At 44.9% G+C, this 25522-nt stretch overlaps 1 protein-coding gene across 1 annotated transcript; it reads right to left on the reverse strand.

Moving 5' to 3' along the window:
- Positions 1–17737: 17737 nt before the first annotated feature.
- Positions 17738–21496, reverse strand: GPRASP2 (G protein-coupled receptor associated sorting protein 2). The gene is made up of 2 exons (XM_068962239.1): positions 21431–21496; positions 17738–20849 (listed from the first exon to the last, which is right to left on the reverse strand). Exon 2 carries the CDS (start codon positions 20523–20525, stop codon positions 17988–17990), a length of 2538 nt encoding a protein of 845 aa, XP_068818340.1. The 5' UTR covers positions 20526–20849; positions 21431–21496; the 3' UTR covers positions 17738–17987.
- Between the last annotated feature and the right edge of the window lie 4026 nt (positions 21497–25522).

The raw sequence follows: 25522 nt of genomic DNA on the forward strand, positions 1-25522 counted from the left end.
GTGCTCGGTGATGACCTAGAGGGGTGGAAGATGTGAATTTGAGGGAGCCTCAAAAGGCAGGGGATATATACATATATAGTAAATGTATATAATTATAACTGATTGGTGATGATATAGTGCAGAGACAACCACAATATTGTAAAGAAATTATCCTTCAATTAACATACCAAGTTAATCATGTTAATTTTAAATTGCCAGTTTGATAATCCCCAAATCTGCATTATATCTGAGCCTGGTTCTGATGCTTTGTATCCTTAAACAACACTTTTTCTTGCCTTTGATAATTTTATAAAATTTTTTCTTACGTTTTATAATTTTGTGTTGAAAGTTGGATGATGGTAATAAGAACTGAGGTAAACCGACTTTTAGTAGCAGATGGGCTGTGCATAGTGTTTGCTGTAACTGTAGGTGCCAGTCTTCAAATTCCTCTAGCCTCTATTTTTGTCTCTCCTCTTAACTTTCAGTTCAGTTCAGTTCAGTCGCTCAGTCGTGTCTGATTCTTTGCGACCCCATGAATCGCAGCATGCCAGACCTCCCTGTCCATCACCAACTCCCGAAGTTCACTCAAACTCATGTCTGTTGAGTCGGTGATGCCATCCAGCCAACTCATCCTCCGTCGTTTCCTTCTCCTCCTGCCCCCAATCCCTCCCAGCATCAGAGTCTTTTCCAATGAGTCAACTCTTCGCATGAGGTGGCCAAAGTACAGGAGTTTCCAAAGAACACCCAGGACTGATCTCCTTTAGAATGGACTGGTTGGATCTCCTTGCACTCCAAGGGACTCTCAAGAGTCTTCTCCAACACCACAGTTCAAAAGCATTGATTCTTTGGCACTCAGCTTTCTTTATAGTCCAACTCTCACATCCATACATGACCACAGGAAAAACCATAGCATTGACTAGATGGACCTTTGTTGGTAAAGTAATGTCTCTGCTTTTGAATATGCTATCTAGGTTGGTCATAAGTTTCCTTCCAAGGAGTAAGCATCTTTTAATTTCATGGCTGCAGTCACCATCTGCAGTGATTTTGGAGCCCCCCAAAATAAAATCTGACACTGTTTCCACTGTTTCCCCATCTATTTCCCATGAAGTGATGGGACCGGATGCCATGATCTTCGTTTTCTGAATGTTGAGCTTTAAGCCAACTTTTTCCCTCTCCACTTTCACTTTCATCAAGAGGCTTTTTAGTTCCTCTTCACTTTCTGCCATAAGGGTGGTGTCATCTGCATATCTGAGGTTATTGACATTTCTCCCAGCAATCTTGATTCCAGCTTGTGCTTCTTCCAGCCCAGCGTTTCTCATGATGTACTCTGCATATAAGCTAAATAGGCAGGGTGACAATATACAGCCTTGACGTACTCCTTTTCCTATTTGGAACCAGTCTGTTGTTCCATGTCCAGTTCTAACTGTTGCTTCCTGACCTGCATCCAGGTTTCCCAAGAGGCAGTTCAGGTGGTCTGGTATTCCCATCTCTTTCAGAATTTTCCACAGTTTATTGTGATCCACACAGTCAAAGGCTTTGGCATAGTCAATAAAGCAGAGATAGATGTTTTTCTGGAACTCTCTTGCTTTTTCCATGATCCAGCAGATTTGGCAATTTGGGCTTCCCTAATTATATCTTGCAGAGATAGTCTGCATTTGCAACTCTTCCAGCTGCACCTCACTGTTTCTGTACTGGACGCTTGTCAACATGTGGAGGAGAGGAAGTGTTCTATAATCTCACAGTTAAATCCCAGTCTTTTGTGGGCCTGTGCCTCTCGATTCTGCCCTTCACAAGTGTTTCTTTAGTGTCTTTCTTCTCCTTACAGGAGAATGGAGGGTTAGAGTGGGCTGGATATAAGGAATGCCTTTCCCTTAGCCGGGATAATGTCCTGGGAAAGTCTTTTCCACTGGAGAGTAGCCCTTTGTTATGGAGAAGACTGGGGAGTGTATTTCTTGAGTGTACACTTCCCCTCCCACTGCCAGAGCCCTGAGATCTTTCTGCTATCTGCACTATGAGTTTCTGGAGGTAAAGTTCACTGCAGGTCACTTAGAGGTTTCTTATTCTCATACTATTCTACCCTCAGTCTCCAGCAGTTTGTCAAAATTCCCACTTAAGTGTTCTTACCTGTTTACGTCTCTAGCAGTTTCTGCTCTATGGAGAGAGAGAGGCTGTGACTCTCTGATTTGTCTTTTCTCCAGAATTTGGGGTGGTCATCTGCCTTGTGACCTCAGTTCTATGATGGTTCTAAGTCATTGATTCTCAGTTTGTTCAGCTCTTTACTTGTTGTAAGTACAGGGCTTCCAAGCTCTTTGCATGTCAGAACTGAAAGTGTAGCCTAGGGATTTTAACCGGGTAACTAAAGATCAGTGAACACAGCTTTCATTGTCTTCTTTTCAGCTGAACTTCAGATCTGGGAATAAAGTTGCTCTTGAAAACTTAGTTGCTCCATGAATATTTGCTCTTTTCTCTCCCAAGTATAGAAACTTTACATGACTCTCTGAACTTGAAATCTTAGCCCCCAGATTCTTAATGTGGAGTGCAGATTAGAATTCAGACTTCCTGAATTAAAGATCTGGTGAGGTCTGAACAACTGTGACTTAACCTCTGGAGTAAAGTCATCTCTGTTACCACCACCACCATAAAGAGGCAGTGCACTACACTACTAGGTGCTTTTGTAAATTAGAGTTACCAGCTTCTAAGCCCTGTAGTCAGAGAAGGCAATGGCACCCCACTCCAGTAGTCTTGCCTGGCAAATCCCATGGACACAGGAGCCTGGTGGGCTGCAGTCCATGGGGTCACTAAGAGTGGGACACGACTGAGCAACTTCACTTTCACTTTTCACTTTCATGCACTGGAGAAAGAAATGGCAACCCACTCCAGTGTTCTTGCCTGGAGAATCCCAGGGACGGGGGAGCCTGGTGGGCTGCCGTCTATGGGGTCATACAGAGTCAGATACGACTGAAGAGACTTAGCAGCAGCAGCAGCAAGCCCTGTAGTGAGTGACAGTCACTCAGTCGTGTCCAACTCTTTGCAACCCCATGGACTGCAGCCTGCCAGGCTCCTCTGTCCATGGAATTCTCCAGGCAAGAGTATTGGAGTGGGTTGCTGTTTCCTTCTCCAGGGCATCTTCCCGACTCAGGGATCGAACACAGGTCTCTTGCATTACAGGCAGATTCTTTACCATCTGAGCCACCAGGGAAGCCTACTATTAAAGAGACATTTCTAAGTATAAAGACAGGTCATCTTAAAAAGTATCAGCAGATACATCCTTGACTTTATCTTATAATCTGTAGATAATATGTTAGAATATGTAATGAATCCATAACCTTTTCCAAAGGAATACCAGAGACAGAAGTAGCAATAAAGTTATACATGATAACCATCAATCAGATGAAATAATTTAGATGAAGCTGGCTTCTCTCGAAGAGAGGGGGACTGTGCAAGTAGTCATGTAGGAACTACAATCTGCTTTTAACTTTATATGAAAAATAATGTTCAGTTCCATGCTGGTGAACATAGTTCTGCTTTTGCCACATAAATCCTCTACTTCAAATTACTGTCTGAATGCTTTACTAAAACTCTGCTCCTGGCCTTTGTTTCGGAAACTGTTACTTTCGTTGTCACCTGCTGATCACTGTCCTCTGAAGCTTCTACTTCTTTCCCACTGTCCCCTGACACCTTGGTTGCCCTTGTGTTGTCCCCTGAAACTTTGACTGCCTTTCTGCTGTCCCCAGAAGTTGTGATATCCTTCCCGTGGTCCTTCTAGCTCTGGTTGCTCTGTGGCCAGAGAAAGCTGCCAGTACCGTGAATCATGCCACTTTCCCTGTATTTCTGTTACTGATGCAGTAGGGATATCAAAGCAAACACCCTGCTTTCCTTTGAGAAAGACCATTCACTTCACTTTGTAATCAATATCCTCACCCAGTTACTCTTTAAGTTCTTTCCAAGCATAACTAATGTTTGGCATTTCAAACACTACAAAAAGCCCTGTAAGCACTTTCTCAAAGGAGGCTGCATAGTAGACTAGGGACTCTTTCCTGCGGGCTCTACTCTGGGACATGGCCAGACTTCAGAGCTATGCAGTCCAAAGCGTAAGTAGAGACTTTACCACTATTTGTGTCACTTTGGAAAAGGTACTTAATGTTTCTATAACTCAGTTATCCTTCCAAGGGGATTGGTAATTACTTTACAGGATTCTTGTATATATATACTAACTGAGGAGCTATCTGATATTCTGAAATATCTGCAGGTATCAAGTCTTTCTAGTTCCTTTTAAAATTGTGATCTAGTCATATTATGGGGTGGGCTGGGAAAAGCAGTAAGAGTAGATGAGATCTCCTTGGTGGCTTTTAGAGGTCATAATTGCTAAGACATTGCCATTGTGCTCTTTCTCACTGTAATGTTGGTGCTCTGTATATTCTGTGTTGCTTAACATAATCCTTTACTATATTAAAAGAACATCACTTTTACATAAATATGTCTCCTTCCTCCTTATAGTGAGGTACCACAAGGAAGCTGATCCCAAGTCCAGAGGTGAGTCTGCTTGCTCTAGGGATAATTCATCCCCTTGCTACTCTGGAATGGGTGCTGATGTAACTCTGCTCAATGAGAAGTGAAGAGAAGATTGCAGAAGAATTTCTGAGGAATGTGTCCTCACTCATAAGAAAAGGCCCTCAGTAAAGATGTCTTCTTTTCTTCCTTCAAAAGTTGCTTGACTCCTTGCATACATCAAGTGTCCAGCCTTAGGATGGAAGCTGATATTGTGAGTGGCAGATGAAAGAGATGGGAAAAAAGCTGAGTCCTTAGCTGAATCAAACAATCATCAAGACTGCCATACCTCAGTACTTCCAACCGGTGAATAATAAATGTCCTTATTAAGTTAGTTTTAGTTAAATTCCTGTTCTATAGAACAACCCTAAATGTACTGTATGCCCAAGCACAAAATAATGCTTCAATGAGTAACAGTTTGTGACCTTTGTTTGTTGGTAAGCCTCTTACACTGTTGGTGGGAATGCAAACTAGTACAGCCACTATGGAGAACAGTGTGGAGATTCCTTAAAAAACTGGAAATAGAAGCCATAAGAGCCAGCAATCCCACTGCTGGGCATACATACCGAGGAAATCAGAATTGAAAGAGACACGTGTACCCCAATATTCATCACAGCACTGTTTACAATAGCCAGGACATGGAAGCAACCTAGATGTCCATTGGCAGATGAATGGATAAGAAAGGTGTGGTACATATACACAATGGAACATTACTCAGTCATTAAAAAGGATGCATTTGAATCAGTTCTAATGAGGTGGATGAAACTGGAGCCCATTATACAGAGTGAAGTCAGAAAGAAAAACACCAATACAGTATATTAATGCATATATATGGAATTTAGAAAGATGGTAATGACGGCCCTATATGCAAGATAGCAAAAGAGAAACAGATGTAAAGAACAGACTTTTGGACTCTGTGGGAGAAGGCGAGGGTGGGATGATTTGAGAGAATAGCATTGAAACATGTATATCATCATATGTGAAATAGATCACCAGTCCAGGTTTGATGCATGAGACAGGGTACTCAGAGCTGGTGTACTGGGATGACCCTGAGGGATGGGATGGGGAGGGAGGTGGGAGGGGGGTTCAGGATGGGGAGCACATCTACACCCATGGCTGATTCATGTCAATGTATGGCAAAAACCACTACAATATTGTAAAGTAATTAGCCTCCAATTAAAATAAATTTGAAAAAGGGTCCAAGTTTCTTCCTCTGTGCTATCTATCCATCAAACTATTTCTGTCTTATTCATAAAAAAAGGCTCTAGTGCATGATACAAAGAAACAAATGCTAAAATAGGGGTGAATAAAATACTGTGTAAGTACAGAGGATGGAGGAATTACTTCCTACCAAGGGACAAAGAGTAAGGGTGAAAGTTTCAGAAAGACTTTAAACAGGTCCTAGCATTTGAGCTGAGCCTAAAAGGATGGCTATGTTTCCTATAGGCAGAGAAAGAGCATGAGGATATTGAAGACTGAGAGAACAGCCTGGGGAAATGCACAAAAGTAGTAATGTACAGAGAATAGTTGGGTTGGAAATGGCACAGTCCAATGCAGCTTGAGTACAGGCAAAGGGGAGCAGGGCTTAGAGTGACTGAGGCATGAGTGAGTGCCTCCTTAAATTATGTCTTTATCTCATTCTAGTTCTGGCCCAGACTTGGAAGAATGTGTTAGAAATGGAGATGGAAAGGTAGAACTGTATGGGAGAATTGCACAGGGCCCTGAAACCCTCCATTGGGAGCCTGGGAGAATTTTATAGATGAGATCCCACTGAAGGTTGTGTTTTTGAAACAGGGTAGAGCAGAGGATCAGTTGTGATAGATAGAATGTCATCTGTCCTATATCTTTCATTAATGATAGGACAGACAACAATTCCACTCTAATTTTATCCCCAGGCAGCAACACTGTAGGTCAAGTGACATCTGAACGGCTCCTGATATTTATACATGAGATAACCCATAATATTTATCCAGAAAGGAGGGAGAAACAAAAGGACTACATGTGTGTTGAGGTACTTACTTCAACTACACTCCCAGTAAAAACTACTGAGGGATGATCTAGCCCTTATAAGTGCTACCCAAGAAGTGATCAGAACAGAGGTAATCATCTTTATGCATAGACACACAAATCTCACACTTCCCTGTCCTTTGGCTGAGATTGAGAATATCCACAGGTGTGAGTTAGTTAAGTATCTGCACTGGGATGCATGTGGGACTTAGAGGTATCTCGCTGGACTGCCCTGTAAAGTTTCCCAACTACAAATACACCGTATGCACCGTGTGAAGTTCCTCTAATAGAAAATAAAGGCTGAGGGAGCTCTGATAAGAAAAAAAAATAGAAAAAGAACTTTAAAAATCATCTAAATTGTAGATGTATGCCACAAAAACATAGGCTGCTTATTAACATAGGCTGCTTTTTTCACAAAATTTAACTTGTTTATGCACGATGCATAGGATCAAACATCAGTTTATAGATATGAATCAAGAGGTAGCTGCTAAACATAGGAGTGTGTGACACTTTTTTTTCTTACATCATCAGTTCTTTGACACCAACTACCCTGAGTTAGAGGCAGACTCCACTGGTTTAAGAGTGCAGTCCCCAATAATACTGTCCCCATTTGAGATCAGATGCCAGTTACAAGTCCTGGAGTACCACCCACACTTTTGACTGACCAGTAATAAATTCAAGGGTTCCCATGACACTCTTAAAAAGGTCTTAATGATCCAGATAACCACAATGGTGTGGTCACTCACCTAGAGCCAGACATCCTGGAGTGTGAAGTCAAGTGGACTTTAGGAAGCATTACTATGAACAAAGCTAGTGAAGGTGATGGAATTCCAGCTGAGCTATTTCAAATCTTAAAAGAGGATGCTGTTAAAATGTTGCACTCAATTTGCCAGCAAATTTGGAGAACTCAGCCATGGACACAGGACTGGGAATGGTCAGTTTTCATTCCAATCCCAAAGAAGGGCAACATCAAGGAATGTTCAAACTACCATATAATTGCACTCATTTCACATGCTAGCAAGGTAATGTTCAAAATCCTTCAAAGTGAAAGTGCTAGTCACTCAGTTGTGTTCAATTCTTTGTGACCCCATAGACTGTAGTCCACCAGGCTCCTCTGTCCATAGAATTCTCCAGGCAAGAACACTGGAGTGGGTTGCCATTTCCGTCTCCATGAGATCTTCACAATCCAGGGATTGAACCCAGGTCACCTGCATTGCAGGCAGATCCTTTACTTACTGAGCCACCAGGGAAGACCTAAAATCCTTCAAGCTAGACTTCAAAGGTACATGAAACAAGAATGGCCAGAGGTACAACGTGGATTTAGAAAAGGCAGAGAAACCAGAGATCAAATTGCCAACATCTGACAGAAAAAGCAAGGGAAGTCCAGAAAAACATCTACTTCTGCTTCACTGATATATGCTAAAGTCTTTGTGTGGATCACAACAAACTGTGGAAAATTCTTAAAGAGATGGGAATACCAGACCACTTTACCTGCCTCCTGAGAAACCTGTATGCAGGACAAGAAGCAACAGTTAGACCCGGACATGGCATGAACTGGTCGAAAATTGGGAAAGGAGTACACCAAGGCTGTATATTGTCACTCTGCTTATTTAATGTCTATGCAGAGTACATAATGCAAAATGCTAAGCTGGAGGAATCACAAGCTAGAATCAAGATTTCCAGGAGAAATATCAACAACCTCAGTTATGCACATGATACCACTCTAATGGCAGAAAGTGAAGAACTAAACAGCCTCCAGATAAGAGTGAAAGAGAAGAGTGAAAATGCTAGATTAAAATTCAAATTTCAAAAAATAAGGTCATGACATCTGGTCCCATTAATCACTTCATGGCAAATAGATGGGGAAAAAGTGGAAGCAGTGACAGATTTTATTTTCCTGGGCTGCAAATTCACTGCAGATTTTGACTGCAGCCATGAAATTAAAAGACACTTGCTTCTTCAAAAAAAGCTATTACAAACCCAGACAGCATATTAAAGAGCAGACTTTGCCAACAAAGGCTCATATAGTCAAAGCTATGGTTTTTCCAGTAGTCACTATGGATGTGAGTTGGACCATAAAGAAGGCTGACTGCCAATGCTTTCAAATTGTGGTGCTGGAGAAGACTCTTGAAAGTCTCCTGGACAGCAATGAGATCAAACCAGTCAATCCTAAAGGAAATCAACCCTGAATATTCATTGGAAGGACTGATGCTGAAGCCGAAGCTCCAATACCTTGGCCACCTGATGTGAAGAGCTGAGTCATTGGAAAAGACCCTGATGCTAGGAAAGATTGAGGGCAGGAGGAGAAGGGGGTGACAGAGGATGAGATGGTTAGATGGCATCACTGACTCAATGGACATGAATCTGAGCAAACTCCAGGAAATAGTGAAGCACAGGGAAGCCTGGAGTGCTACAGTCCATGGGGCTACCGAGAGTCGGATAAAAATGAGTGACTGAACAACAATGGCCCCTTCAGGTTTGATAATTTACTAGAACAACTTAAAGAACTCACTAAACATGCTATATGTAGAGTTATAGTTTTACTAGAAAGGATAGACACAGAACAAGTTATGGATGCATTTCAGACATACAGACAAATTCCATGCCCTCTTTGCACGGATTCCGGGCAATATTATCCTCCCTGGAAGTCAGTGTGGTTACCAACCAGGAAGTATTTTCACTGTGGTTTCATTACATAGGCATGATTGACTAAATTACTGGTCACATGATTGAACCCCAAATCTAGCCTCCTCCCCACTCAGGAGTTCCTGCTGGCCTAAAGTTCCAACTCTAAATACGTGGTTGTCGCTTTATAGTGACCAGCCCACATTCTCACATCCTGAAGCTTAGTAGGACCAACCACAGTCCATTCATAAGCATAGATCTTCCCAAGGTTCAAGAAATTCCTGGCTCTGTGCAAGGATCCAGAGACAAAGGTCAGATGTACTCTCTCTTATACCACTTAATGGCTTCCCTGATAGCTCAGTTGGTAAAGAATCCGCCTGCAATGCAGGAGTTCAGTTCAGTTCAGTTCAGTTGCTCAGTCGTGTCCAAGTCTTCATGACCCCATGAATCGCAGCACACCAGGCCTCCCTGTCCATCACCATCTCCCGGAGTTCACTCAGACTCACGTCCATCGAGTCCGTGATGCCATCCAGCCATCTCATCCTGGGTCATCCCCTTCTCCTCCTGGCCCCAATCTCTCCCAGCATCAGAGTCTTTTCCAATGAGTCAGCTCTTCGCATGAGGTGGCCAAAGTACTGGAGCTTCAGCTTTAGCATCATTCCTTCCAAAGAAATCCCAGGGTTGATCTCCTTCAGAATGGACTGGTTGGATCTCCTTGCAGTCCAAGGGATTCTCAAGAGTTTTCTCCAACACCACAGTTCAAAAGCATCAATTCTTCGGCGCTCAGCCTTCTTCACTGTCCAACTCTCACATCCATACATGACCACAGGAAAAACCATAGCCTTGACTAGATGGACCTTAGTCGGCAAAGTAATGTCTCTGCTTTTGAATATACTATCTAGGTTGGTCATAACTTTTCTTCCACGGAGTAAGCGTCTTTTAATTTCATGGCTGCAGTCACCATCTGCAGTGATTTTGGAGCCCCCCAAAATAAAATCTGACACTGTTTCCACTGTTTCCCCATCTATTTCCCATGAAGTGATGGGACCAGATGCCATGATCTTCGTTTTCTGAATGTTGAGCTTTATGCCAACTTTTTCACTTTCCACTTTCACTTTCATCAAGAGGCTTTTTAGTTCCTCTTCACTTTCTGCCATAAGGGTGGTGTCATCTGCATATCTGAGGTTATTGATATTTCTCCCGGCAATCTTGATTCCAGCTTGTCCTTCTTCCAGTCCAGCGTTTCTCATGATGTACTCTGCATAGAAGTTAAATAAGCAGGGTGACAATATACAGCCTTGACGTGCTCCTTTTCCTATTTGGAACCAGTCTGTTGTTCCATGTCCAGTTCTAACTGTTGCTTCCTGACCTGCATACAGATTTCTCAGGAGGCAGGTTAGGTGGTCTGGTATTCCCATCTCTTTCAGAATTTTCTACAGTTTATTGTGATCCACACAGTCAAAGGCTTTGACATAGTCAATAAAGCAGAAATAGATGTTTTTCTGGAACTCTCTTGCTTTTTCCATGATCCAGCGGATGTTGGCAATTTGGTCTCTGGTTCTCTCTGCAGTGCAGGAGACCCCGGTTCAATTCCTGGGTCAGGAAGTTCCCCTGGAAAAGGGATAGGCTACCCACTTCAGTATTCTTGGGCTTCCCTTATGGCTCAGCTGGTAAAGAATCTGCCCTGCCAATGCAGGAGACCTGGGTTCGATCCCTGGATTAGGGAGATCCCCTGGAGAAGGGAAAGGCTACCCACTCCAGTATTCTGACCTGGAGAATTTCATGGACTATATAGTCCACGGGGTTGCAAAGAGTCGGACACAACTGAGCGACTTTCACATACCACTTAATGTTTAAGGTATTTTGTCAAACTCTAAAACAACATAGACAAGACAACAAAGTTTGCGGGGAAAGGCCACAACTTAAATGTTGGTCCCAATACATATATTACCAGAATTCTGGAGAATGGAGGGAAGAGGATAACAACAAAAGAGGCAGGGGGTAAGAGAGGAGGAGGCAGCCCTAAGACCTCAATATCTGTAATTTTACCCACATGCCCACTGCTCTATTCCAGCTTTTAAATATAAACAGGAGGGCCTGAAGTAGAATTATTGCATAGTTTCAACTCTATACTGAGTATAAAAATAAGGATATGAGTGGGCTTAGGAGAATTCATTATTTCCTAGTGGCACTTTCTTAAACTGCCCTGGTATCTGGTGGATATGGGGGTTGGAGGGAGTGGGTAGGTGGAGTAAGGATATTTAGTTAGAAAGAGGATAAGGATATACCAAGGACCTGAGAGGGTGACAGGCAGGAAGGCCAGGGGTCTCCAAACGGAGGAGATAGGCTGCAAGTGTCAGACATTTTTCTCTCTCTTAAGCGGCAGGAGGAAACAAACTAGTGATATTTTCCCCCTTCTCTATACAAATTTAAAAGGAGGTTTCTCTTAAAATACTGCGTTGCCATAATGACACCTGGTTTCACCAGAAGTTAACTATTCTCAAACCTTGAGTTAACCAATGCATTTTTCTTATGGAAATGTTTGTCTTAAGCTATGTTAATGTACTATGCATTTACCCCAAACTTGTTAGCCTAATCGCTCGGAACCTACTTGACAAACCAGTATGTTATACTCAGATATTGTTCCCCTAATCTATGTAAATGAAACTATCTGTATGGTAATCTTCCCTTCCACAAGATTCAAGTCAATTGTTTTATGGCCCAGGATGAATCACCTGGTGCCAAGATTATCCCAAAATGCATCTTATGGATGAGGGGCCTGGTGCCATTCTGAGTTTTAAGACATTCCTCTCTTTCATTAATAGACTGCTAGAAAAGTTATGACAAACCTAGATAGCATATTGAAAAGCAGACATTACTTTGCCAACAAAGGTCCGTCTAGTCAAGGCTGTGGTTTTTCCTGTGGTCATGTATGGATGTGAGAGTTGGACAGTGAAGAAGGCTGAGCGCTGAAGAATTGATGCTTTTGAACTGTGGTGTTGGAGAAGACTCTTGAGAGTCCCTTGGACTGCAAGGAGATCCAACCAGTCCATTCTGAAGGAGATCAACCCTGGGATTTCTTTGGAAGGAATGATGCTAAAGCTGAAACTCCAGTACTTTGGCCACCTCATGCGAAGTGCTGACTGATTGGAAAAAGACTCTGATGCTGGGAGAGATTGGGGGCAGGAAGAGAAGGGGATGACCGAGAATGAAATGGCTGGATGACATCACGAACTCGATGGACATGAGTTGAATGAACTCCGGGAGATGGTGATGGACAGGGAGGCCTGGCATGCTGCAATTCATGGGGTCACGAAGACTTGGACACAACTGAGCAACTGAACTGACTGACTTAGCTGAGTAGCAATATACTGAGAAGGCAATGGCACCCCACTCCAGTACTCTTGCCTGGAAAATCCCATGGGCAGAGGAGCCTGGTAGGCTGCGGTCATTGGTGTCGCTAAGAGTCAGACACGACTGAGCAACTTCACTTTCACTTTTCACTTTCATGCATTGGAGAAGGAAATGGCAACCCACTCCAGTATTCTTGCCTGGAGAATCCCAGGGACGGGGAAGCCTGGTCGGCTGCCACCTACAGAGTCACACAGAGTGGGACACGACTAAAGCGACTTAGCAGCAGCAGCAATAGCAGTAACTATATAACATCCAGCTGAATACTAACAGGGGGTACTCTTTCTGCCCCCTTCTCATGCCTATGTCAGAAGCTTTCTCTATCTCCTTTATACTTTAATAAAACTTTATTACACAAAAGCTCTGAGCCTCATCTCTGGCCCCAGATTGAATTCTTCTCCTCCAGAGGCCAAGAATCCCGGCGTCTTTTCATTCAGCAACAACCTTTCAGACCTACACCTAGTGTAAGACCAAGGATCTTATACCTAGTGCAAGGATACACCAAGGATCTTACACCTAGTGTAAGACCAAAGAAACACACCTGAAGAAGTGGGCAGAAAGCAAAAGGCAAAGAGAGCAAAGTGTCAGCAGAGCAGACACACATGAGGCCATCCATAAAGCAGTTTTCATAGGTGGTTGCCAGGAAAACCCTATTCAGAGGCCCAGCACGGCAGCAGGAGGGAGCCTCCAAGGAGTAGCAGCTTTTGAGTTCCTAGATGGGAGGGAGCTGCTACTTGGGGCACAGATTCAGGAATCATCTTGGGAATTGAGAAGCTTGGCAGTATCCCAAAGAGAGCTCCTATGTGAAGGGCCCCAAACAAATAGATTCCCTCCTCCTGAGTCTATCTCCCCTTCCTCAGAGCTGCCCAGACTGGGGTTAATTCGTCTCTTACATCTCCAGGCAGCTGGAGCCTTGGATATCCCACCTCCTGCCCCAATTTCGAGCTGGTTTCACCAGCTAGAAAAGACAGACAAACAGTAGAGAGTGCCAACGAGGTGGGAGGAAGGGAGTGTAGCTCATAGTTCTTATCTTCACATTTGCATTTCCTGATGCAAGACCACAGGTGTTCATGAACTGTCACTTCACCATGTCCTCTTTCTGGGCGCCCCTGAAGCCAACTGCTTCCTCGTGTCCACCTCCCCTACCCAAACAGAGAAAACAGTCACGCCACGCTGGGTAGGGTGAGGGGCACTCAGAAAGCAGGAGGGAGCAGGAGGGAGCACGAAGGTCCCAGGCGCTTCCTCCACGAGGATCTAGTCTCTACCGCCGCCTCCCATGGATGCTATTTCCCGGCCTCGAACCCACCTCCTCCAACAGCGGCCGCTGCTTCTCTCCACATACGCCTCCCTCAGGATGACTTCCGGCCTCTTGAGCTCCTGGACAAAAATCAGGCCCCGGCTGACACTCGAGAGTGGCTGAGGGATTGTGTCCTCTGCCAACAATTACCGTAATCCTGGGCACCTGAGGAATTCGTTTTCAGGCTGCTGCTGCTGCTGCTGCTGCTAAGTCGCTTCAGTCGTGTCCGACTCTGTGCGACCCCATAGACGGCAGCCCATCAGGCTCCCCCGTCCCTGGGATTCTCCAGGCAAGAACACTGGAGTGGGTTGCCATTTCCTTCTCCAATGCATGAAAGTGAAAAGTGAAAGTGAAGTTGCTCAGTCATGTCTGACTCTTAGCGACCCCATGGACTGCAGCCCACCAGGCTCCTCCTTCCATAGAATTTTCCAGGCAAGAGTACTGGAGTGGGGTGCCATTGCCTTCTCTGGTTTTCAGGCTAGTGCAGCATGAAAAGACACCCACCCACCCACTGTTACATCCTACCACTCCTCTTACAGCCGTCTGTCAAGCATCAGGTGCAAGTCTTTCCCGACCCTTTTCAGTGCTTACACACCTCTACGCCAGTCCAAGTGAGACCGCCGTCATGGAACCCATACTCAACCTCAGGTGACTGCACATTCGGCATGTCTGCCGCAGCCCTGCAGAGGCAAGCAAGGTACAGTCTTCTGCCTCTAGGGCTGAGCTGCTTGCTAGAACAACCTGAAGCTCCTGGTGGTGGTGAAGATAGAGAGCTGAAAGGAAGGCTGGATTAGAGCCAACGCTTCCAGTCCTCGGCCTGGGCTTTGCTCTGTAAGAACACAGGGCTGGTGAGGAACACTCCGTGAGGAGTTCAGAGACCAACTGACTTAATATTCTGTATAAAATTCGTTTGAGTAGGCTCCGGGAGTTGGTGATGGACAGGGGAAGCCTGGAGTGCTGCAGTCCATGGGCTCGCAAAGCGTCGGACACGACTGAGGGACTGAGTTGATGAGACTCGGGTGATATATTAAAACACACGCAAGATCTGTCTTGAGAATACTGACAGGCAAAACAAACATTCAATCTCCAATTTCCACCACCAGGTTGATCTCTGTTATCACTCCTGGTTTGTGAATGGAGGAAAAACTGCCACTTTGCCCCACTTACAAAAACCTTGGAGCCTAAAATTAGATGGGAGGTGTTGCACTGTCAGAAAAAGTATACAAAAATTGGGTAAAGACAATATAAGTTACTGGATACTAGTTCAGTGCAGTGCTGGGATTCACTTCCTGTTGACTGAGCAAGTTTTCAACCCTGAGAGGCTAAATTAACTTGTAGGTATTTTGTCCAATAGATATGGAAATGATTCATGTCCAGTGGAATAGAAAACATAAATGATTTATCACCCTTAAGATATTAATCAACTTTGTACCTGATTCAGCAATGTTATACTAACATTTATTAATTTTCTATGTGTATGAAATTTAATACATATATATTTTGTCTGCTTCCCTGGTGGCTCATTAGTAAAGAATCCGCCTGCAATGCAGGAGATGCAGGTTCGATCCCTGAGTTGGGAAGATTCCCTTCAGAAGGAAATGGCAACCCACTCCAGTACTCTTCCCTGGGAAATTCCATGGACAGAGGAGCCTGGCAGGCTACAATCCATGGGTGTCGCAAAAGAGGTGGACTCAAATTAGCAGCTAAACATGTTTTGTTTATGATTATATAGTGTATATTGTATATACACATCTCCTTCAGCCATTCTCATAATCTTACTGGCTGTTGTGTTGAAAAAAAACTTCCATGTGTCCATTTCTAATTTTATTGTTGTTTAGTCGATCAGTCGTATCCGACTGTTTGCAACCCCATGGACTGCAGCATGGCAGGCTTCCCTGTCCTTCAACATCTCCCAGAGCTTGCTCAAATTCATATCCATTGAGTTGGTGATGCCATCCAACTATCTTATCCTCTGTCACCCCATTCTCCTCCCACGTTAAATCTTCCCCAACATCAGGGTCTTTTCCAATGAGTCAGTTCTTCACATCAGGTGGCTGAAGTATTGGAACTTCAGCTTCAGTATCATTCCTTCCAATGACTATTCAGGGTTGATTTCCTTTAGGATTGCCGGGTTTGATCTCCTTGCTGTCAAGGGACTCTCAACATCACAGTTCAAAAACATCAATTCTTTGGTGCTCAGCCTTATGTCCAACTCTCATGTCCATAGATGACTACTGGAAAAGCCATAGTTTTGACTATACGGACCTTTGTTGGCAAAGTGATGTCTCTGCTTTTTAATACACTAAGTTTGTCACAGCTTTTCTTCCAAGGAGCAAGAGTCTTGTAATTTCATGGCTGCAGTCACCATCTGCAGTGATTTCTAATTTATGAATCATAAATTTACCATTTCAAAAATTAACAGCATCCTCAGAAAAAACATTTTCACCGTGTCTAAAAATAACAAGACATATGGTATTTCCCACAAGCCTGTATTCCCTCTCCAAACCAACTCTATCCCTGACTTCTGCAATTCTTGTCTGAAGGTATGGTATGATATTTTTCTTATTTTGTGGAAAATACACATCACATAAAACTTATGAAAAATCATAACCATTTTAAGGTGTACATTTTAAGGTGGCATAAGTACATTCAGTGTTGTGCAATCATTACCACTATCTGCATCTGGAACTTTGTTGTCCACTTTGTCCACTACAAAAGGAAATGTGATGATCTTTTGTATTTAACAGTCATGTCAAAAGGCTGCCATCTTCATACAATCAAGAGACTAGTAGAAACTTAGCAACCTTGGTAATTTTACTTTTCTTTAAAACATTTCATAAGCTAGTTTTTCTGAAGTCTCATTCCTTTTCAACTGTTCTAAATGAGTTTAATCTCTAAAAAGTTATTTTAATACATGTTCATTTACATAACTATATCCCTTCCAACGTGTCCACCTATAACTTAAAGCGCTAGGTATAAGCATATTAAAAGGTAAAACCATTGTCTTATTTTGTATCTTCCCAATGCCTGTCTCTGAAAACTTCTGTAGCACAGTATTTTCTTCCAGAATATGGAATATGTGAATTTTCTTAGAAAGCCATTACTGAAATTGTACAGGAATTGTGTCTGTTTACACACAGGTTTTAAAAATGGAATCTATTAATAATTTTCCATAGATGATGTCACAGTCTTCTCTACGTCACCAGATATAAAGGCATCGGTGTCATTCCGTGCCAATAAACAGATCTCTTTTAATAGCTGTATGGTATTTCCTTAATACTTTCCTTGGACTAGGATAACAAGGGGAATCTTATTCCTGACCCCATTTAATTGGTATTCTACTCTACTGTTCTCTCTTCCAGGTGGCACTGAGCAGCACCTCTACTTTGAGTTGCAAAATGTGCAGATTTGGCCAACTTAGTTCTCCAAAGTGGCCTCATTCCAACTGCATCCCTCACTAAACCTGTCTCACCTATTCCAGGAAGACAGGTTATAGCCATGCTACCGGAATAGATTTTTCTTGTTACACACTTTTCTTCACACCACACTGCTCACTTCCAAGAATGACCTAATGGGTTGTCTCCTCCTCCTATTCAGTGACCAATTTGAGTCCCTCTTCTCTGAAGCATTCCACAAGTACCACAGCCCACAGTAATCCCTTCCTCTTTAAGCTCCAGGAATGGGATTTTCCAATGAGGGTATGTATGTCATACTACAAACTGTCTGTCACTGTGCACGATGTATCTACATCTAGATTTTAAACTGAAGAAGGGTCACTTCTGCCACTTTTCACACAGAACTTTATTTAAAACACTGACTCAAATAGAGAACAATATGTTTAAACAATGAATAGCACGGTAACTTACACAGGCGGCTCAGTTCACTAGAAGCTCAATACTGAAAAATACAGCAATCTGGACAGCAAGACAAATATCAACAAATTTTTTCAGCACTAATAATCATTTGGCATCCACAAATGATCCAGCTCAAACAAAGAATTGGACAAAGTTAACATCAGCATTAAAGTATAAGTTACAATAAAAAACCAGACTGAAAACCAAAGCACTACTCAGGGTTCTTTGGGAACATAAGGCTGATCAGAGGCAGGTGGATAATCATATTAGCTTTGCTGTCCCACCTCAGGATCACTTTGATTGTTTATTTGGACTTGCAGTTCCTCAGCTAACTTCTCAAATTCATGGAACGCAGAAATAAGCGGCTCAAGACTGAAATCATCATCAATTAAGGCCATTGTTCCATTTTTTATAATATTACTGATATTCTGAAACATTTTAATAACAATTTGAATGTTATCATTTGTCTCTTCTATGTTAAAGAGACCCACAAATATTGATAGAGCCTTGGCACTAAACAGCTTTTTTGCCACCATGGGATTTTCAGACAAATTCAATAGCATTTTCAGAACGTGAAACTTTGTTCTTTCATTGCCTGTGGTTAATAAGGAAAGAAATCCAGACATATAATTGGAAACCAGTGTGTGATAGTCAGTAGTTGAGGTGAGGTGTCTAAGCATCCTTAACCCAAGCACCTGCTCAGGGGAACCCACGCTATGAGCAAGGGTTTCCTCACACACTTGACACACAAATGTCTCAATCATGTTCAGATTTGGGTAAGGTGGAGCCATGTGAATCATATTCTCCAGAAAACTTGTCCTAACTCGGGAGGAGGGATAATTGAGTAAGGTTTCAATAAGTGAGACAACACCTGAATCACGAATGAAATCACGAGTAAACTGAGAAGCAGTTCTCATACCCATTGCAATCTTAGATATTTCATGAATAAAAGGATCTCGTATTTTGTCCATTAATAGGAGGAGTTCTTCAAACTCTGCAGGACCAATTTTAAGCTCACACTGTATGCAGCTGCAGGACCAACTCTCAGGCTGTGCACTCTCCTTGGCCCTAAGATGCTCCCGAATTTCCCTGACTGACCGGTAGGATGGATCATATTGAAATGGGAACTCAGAGTCAGGTTGATCAGACTGAAGCAAAGATTCCTGCTCTTCCCCTTCTGGGGTAACTTCCACATTCTTGGGCTTTCCCTCAAATAGTTCAGTGTATACAGATGTTGTTGCTTCTTCAGGAATTCTAAATGGGCTTGGGGATGGGAAGCCAACCCCATGACAAGGACCAGGTTTGAATTCGACAGTGACCTCTTCCCAGGTTTTGGGCCTGGAAGATACATTAACTTCTTCCTCAGCTGCATCTCTGAACCTGGGACTAGCCTTGTACACAGGACGAGGATTTAAGTCAAAGCAGGCCTCATCCCTGTCCCAGAACCAGGACCCAAATATGGCCTCTTCTTCAGACTCTGGTCTGGTCTCTTCTCTGGCCACAGCTCCCAAACTGGAATTCTCCTCAGTCCAGAACAACGATCCACCAATGGCTCCCTCCTCAGCCCCTGCCTCAGATTCACAGATGGCTGAAGCTCCAGCCTCCATACTGGCCTCTTTTTCTGCCCAGAACCAGGACCCAATAATGACCTCCTCCTCAAACCTGGGTTCTTGTTTGACCCTGTCACTGTTATTAACAACTTTCTGGGTCCTGGGCTTCAAGACAGTATTAGGCTCTTCCTTGTCTCTGGGTCTGAATCTACTATTGGCCTCTTCTTCAGGCAAAAACCAAGATTCCTTATAGTACTCATCTTCAGACTCAGATTCAAAGAAGTCCTCTCTTTTCACCCGGAGCTTGGACCTCATATTTGCCTCATCCCTGATTCTGGACCTGAACAAGTTATTGGTATTTTCTCCAGCCCACAAGCAGAATGGGTTGCCAGACTCCTCCTCAGACCCAGACCAGGAATCAATAAAGGGATCTTGCTTGGATCTGGGCCTGGATCTGGGATTAGGCTGATGTTTGGCCCTGTGCCTAGACCTGGTATTGGCCTCTTCCCTAGGCCATGATCTGATACTGGCCTCTTCTCCAGCCCAAAAAGACGACATTGTAGAGGTCTCATCTGCTGACCAGAATCCAGACTCACTAGAAGCCTCCTCTCTGGCCTTAGCCCTGGGATAGCACCAAGACCCCATACTAGTTTCCTCCCCAGACCCAAACCAGGGTTGGATTCCTGTCTGAACCTGGGAGCTAGGAAAGGTCTCACTGTCCACACTGACCAGTTCCCTATCCACGGATAGGGCCATAGGTTTAGTGACTGACCCAGACTCGGTACTGACCAATGGCCAGGCTACTACACTGGTTTGGGGCATGCCCTCTGCTTGCAACATTGCCTCAGCCCCAAACTCAGTCTGAGCCCAAACTTGGGCTTCATCTTTGGGTCGTGCTCCAGGGATTGCCCTGGCTTCAGTCTTAGGACGTGCCCTGCCTACTGCCCTGGCCTCAGTTTTGGGCCTTGCTCCTGCCATTGCCTGGAATTCAGTTTTAGGCCTTGCCCCAGCCATTGGCTGCGACTCCGTTCTGGGCCTTGCTCCAGCCACTGTCTGTGACTCAGTTTTAGGCCTTGCCCCAGCCATTGCCTTGGACTCAGTTTTGGACCTTGCCCCAGATGTTGCCTGGTTCCTAACCTTTGGTCTGACCACCATTGGAACTTCATTCTCTCTCTCAGCCCCACCTACAACCTCTTCTCCAGGCTTCTTTTCAGGCTTGGCCTGAGCAACAGGCTCAACTTCAGCCCCAGTCATAGTACAGTTACAGAAAAGACCTGGTTAAATACCTCAATCCAAGTCTCAGTCTCTACCACAGGATCTGTCACAGTTCTGAATCCTCACACTGTGTAATCTCTAGATGATTCAGACAATAGAGGTAGAAACAAAAGTTAAGAGTCAACACCAGTCCAGAACTCAATCAGCCTCCTTTCCAATACCAGTCCCAGCCAATATCACAGGGTGCAGAAGACCAACCAAGCTGGGAGAGGATGGATGGTTCCCCAGGGCAGGGTGCAGACCTGTCGATGGTGATGGTCAGCAGCAATTCCAACACCACCAGAGCTGCCACTGGAAGTCAATCTAGGAAGCAAGAATAACATGGGACATTGAATCTCTTCCAACTGTGTCACTCCATGCAAAAACTCACACAGAGAGACTGGACCTTAAAAGCTTGGTGGGAAAGTCAGGCTATTAGAAAGTCTCTCTGTCATCCTCATTTTACCCAAACATACTCTAACTCCAGAGATACCACATTGCTTTGCTCGCTACAACACACATGCATAAATAGTGTGAAAGTATCTTGGCAATGGGAGAGGCTGAGGAGCCCCAAGACCAGACCCTAATCACTCTTGGACCTGTGTTTGTCTTTTCTACCTCACCCAAAAGCTGTACCCACTCTCATACCTGCACTAATGTGGCACAATCTTCCTCTCCTCGTTTTGTTTCACTGGTATTAGGCCTTATGCAAACAGCAGGCTGTCCTATGGATAAGTAAACATACAGTAAAAATGGAGTCTGACTGCTTGGTTGACAGGCAGACACCCTGACCCTGGATACAAATCTCTCTTTTTGTTTAAGTGTCTAATTTGTCTAATGTTTTCTTTCTCTTGGTCCCTGCTCTCTGGTCTGCTCCTCCCATTCACTGCCCAATGCACACCTACCCAACAATCCTAACACTCCTGCAGGACAGGAAATGGTCAAGGGATTCTGCAGCAGCATGCAAATCTAAAAGAGAGGAGATGTGAATCAGCGACACCCAACTAGATGGAAAACACTTGTCAATCTTCCTCTGTAGCTGTCCCCTGCATTGCTCCTCTTTGCACAAACCTTCAGAGATTTCAGTCTCTTCCTTCTTTCCTTCCTTGCAGAAGTAACCAGTCTTAAAGACAGTCTATGGACAAAAGATGAAAAAGACAGTCAGAAGACCAAGGTAGCAACTAAGAGGCTGGTGGACAGACCAACACCGAGTATGGAAATTCATATGCTGTCTTTCAATATTTAGAGTCCTCTTAGCAGAACATTCTCATTTTATTTAGGTCCGGTATTTCAGCAGTCCAGATAACAAACACCATCTCTTGACGTCACATTTTTCGCATTACTCCCTTCTCCTATTACGAGGATTCACCACTAGGTGCGCCACATCCCTTTGCCTTACGCAGCATAAATTGGGGGAAGGGTGCCCACATATTCTAGAAAACAGGTTGTGCAGTGGTACCTGAATTTATGATTTCTGTCCCACCTTTACCTCCCAGCTCATCTTTTCCACCCCCAATTCTGGACTGCGAAGAGGAAGGAAGGCAAGGGAACTGTGTAAAAACCTGGCAGACAAGAAATTTACAAAATATTCCTGCATGCCTGACCTGTGCTGGTCGCAATCACCCCACCCCGATTCAGATGTCCAGTCAACGGCTGCTGCCCACCCAAGCCCCCCATACACCTTCAGAAAAACAGGTCTTTTCCCCGTCCCTCGTTTTCCTCAAGCCTCTCTACAGATGCACCCCGTGGCCTGAAATTGCCAGACCTACTGCACAGACAGTAGACTCTGGCGTCAAAAAGGTGCCTGTGGGAAAGGACAGCACCCGGCACGAGGGGTCCGACAAGCCCCTTGGCAGGATCATAGCCCGGGCTGCTCCCGTCCCAGCTCCGGCGACCTCCTCGGAGCGCCCACCTGGGCTCCCTCCGCCATTTCGCCCATAGCAGCTTCCCGCACAGCCCTCTCCCCGCACAGGCAAGTCGAGGGCGGGGCACAGGCACCCGGAAAGCCCGTCAGGGACTAGTCCGCGCCGCACGACTCCCCAGCATCCGAGAGAACCCCTACGGCCAAGACCCCGCGGCCTCGGGCCCGGCCCGCGCCGGTCGCCGTCGTCTCAGGGCCAGGGGTCCCCCAGCGCTGCGCATCTCTTTAAGGATCCCGCTCCGCTCGCCTCCCCGTCCTCACGCTGCCAGGGACAGGCTGTGAGCCGGTCGTCGCCCCACGACACCCCCCACTTGCCTTCGCAGGCGCAGGGTCGCAGCTCTTCTCTCGCTTCCCACCGCTCGCCGTGCGGGCGGAATGGAAAAGAGGCGTCCCCACCTCCCGCGCCGCTGCGCCAAACCGGGTAGGGGCTGCGCAGGCTGCGGCACCGACGGCTCGCGGCGAGGGTGTCGGGAAGAGGGGCGGAGGGATACGGCACGAATGGGCTCGACGCCCCCTCGCAGGCCCACCGTAGTTCCGACCCAGAGTGGGCGGGGCCGGGAAGAACGCCAACCTGAGGGGCGGGGCCACGCCAGCCCTCCGCTGCCCCCAGTGGGGTGACCGCCCCCACGCCTCTGGCCCTGCAGCGTAGGGGGGTCGCGGGCCGGGGCTGGGAGGGTCGCGAGGGGTCTCACTGCAGGGAGCAGCGGATGGATACAGGCCGCCCCGCAGTGTGTGTCTGTGTCTGTGTGTGTGAACCTGCAGACTTTTCGGTGTCCGCCCCCTCCCTTCCCCCATCACGCCGGCCATCCTTCTTGGGCGTGGGGGCTGCTTTCACCTTCAGGGGCTGGAGGAAAGTGGGAGGGGGCGCCTGTGGCGGCCGAGCCCCTGCCCCTCTTCTAAGGGAGGGCAGCCCCTGATAGACCTCTGACTGAGGAGACAAACCACTTGTCTGCGCCAGTGTCCTCATTCTTTCTGCCACACTGCTGTCCTCTCAGTCGCTGTGGTGGCACACTTTACCATTTCACTGTCCCCACAGTTGCCCAGGAAAGAGGACCTTTCCCTGACAGGAGCCGCACCTGCTCAGACAATGCTGTTTCTCACCCCACAGCCAGGGGTCCGGCACCGTGTAGGGGCAGTCCTGGCTCTTCCTGGCTTCTGTCAGGTCATCTCTTGCAGGGGATTCCAAGGGCTCACCATTTTCGGCAGGGTGGGAATATGCCAAGGATTAGAACCAACTGGGATCTCACACGCTTGCCATACACACCAGTCTACTTCCCCCAGCCATTGTTTGGACTTGGCCCCACCAGGCACCTGCTTCCCCAAGACAGTAATCTGCTGGTTCTTGAATCCTCTGATTCCTGCACTTCTGTGCAGTCTCCATCCCCTTCATTTGTGCTCCGTTGGGCAAAGAGCAACCGTGGTTAAGAACATCTCTGGTTGAACACAAACCTGTTGGTATTGTTGCCCATTTTAAAACCCAACTAAATGGCACCCTCGCTTTGGTAGGCTGAATAAAAGTCCCCCCAAAACGTCCATGTCCTGTTCTCCAGAACCTGTAAATATATGATGTTACCTTGCACAGGAGAATTAAGGTCGCAGATGGAATTAAGATTGCTAATCAGCTGAATGTAAAGGAAGATTACACTGCTTTATCTTGGCCAATGCCATGGAAGGCTACTTTAAACGTGGAAGAAGCAGGCAGAAGATTTAGTGTCACAGTGAAGTTGCATACAAGATGCCACCAGTGGATAGGATGTCGCTGGTTTTGAAGAAGGAAGCCAGAGGCCAAGGCCCACATGCAGACCCAGAAAGTGGAAAAGGCAAGGAGACATTCCTCTAGTACCTCTTGGAAGAATGAAGTCCTCCTATCACCTTTATTTCAGACCAGTGAAACCCTTTCCTATGTGCAACCTTCAGTATTTTTATTTTTTTAAGCCAGCAATATTGTGATAATTTGTTACAGCAACAGTAGGCATGGAATTCAGTCACCATCCTGACTTCCATTCCTCTTCACTCAAATTGGGCTTCATGCCCTGGGAGGATCAATTTGGGGGCTCATCTCTCACCACTCACCACTATAACAACTCTCTTAACAACCTTCTCTCTTTGCTAAAGGAGAGGATTTTGCAGTCCTCTGAGGTTCAACTTGGAGAAAGTCCCTATTTACTGAAAAATCACTGATGCTTACCAGAATGAAAAGGGAACATTATTCTTACCATGAATTTTCATATATTTACCTATCAGCTTTTACTTGTTATTAGATACTTATTATTGGGGTCACAAAAAGTCAGACATGATAACTGTACAATATTTAGATAACAGGAAAAAATCTAGAGACAATTCTATACTGTATCTAGAGACAACAGATGTCAGCTGTCACAGGAAAGTCTTCACTGTGCTCTTTGAATGGCCTTAGCTGAATTGTGGATTATGTTTTCTTTGTTCCAAAGTATACTCTCTCTCGGGTGAATGCCAGGCTTAAAGAAGGGAGTCTGAGCTCTGCCGAGATCTGTGGGTGTATGTGAATCTCTTTGCCTCTCTGAACTGTTGTTTCTCCTCCTTCAAGTGGCTGGTGCCTTGCATTCATTCAACGAATATATATATGAGCATCTACTTTGTCCTTGGCACAAACAAAAAAGAAATCTCCACTCCCATGGAGGTGACCTTTACTTGTAGTTTCATTCTTATTAATTTTTTTTCTAAAAATTTACAGATTTATCCAGTCATATTAGCAATCCTATGTGGTAATTCTGGATATAGTGAAATCTTGATTTCAAGATACTGACAGAAGAGTGAATCTACTACTAGCTGACAGATTATACTGTGAGATTTTGAAATGTCTGTTAGACATTTTATTGTTAATTCATTTAGACAACAGACAGTACAACTCATTAACATTTATTGAACCGAGGAAGGTCCTATTTTAAACATTTTGTGTATTAACTCACAAAAATATTGGACAGTATGAACTGTTATTGAAATAAACTATTACTTCATGTTACATGTGAGGAAACCAGCTTGGATGAACTGTTTCATCTTTAAAGTCAATGGGGAAAAGAAAAGCTTTAAATATTAA

Source organism: Capricornis sumatraensis, chromosome X (assembly GCF_032405125.1).
Source record: "Capricornis sumatraensis isolate serow.1 chromosome X, serow.2, whole genome shotgun sequence".
In the NCBI taxonomy this organism is placed as follows: Eukaryota; Metazoa; Chordata; class Mammalia; order Artiodactyla; family Bovidae; genus Capricornis; species Capricornis sumatraensis.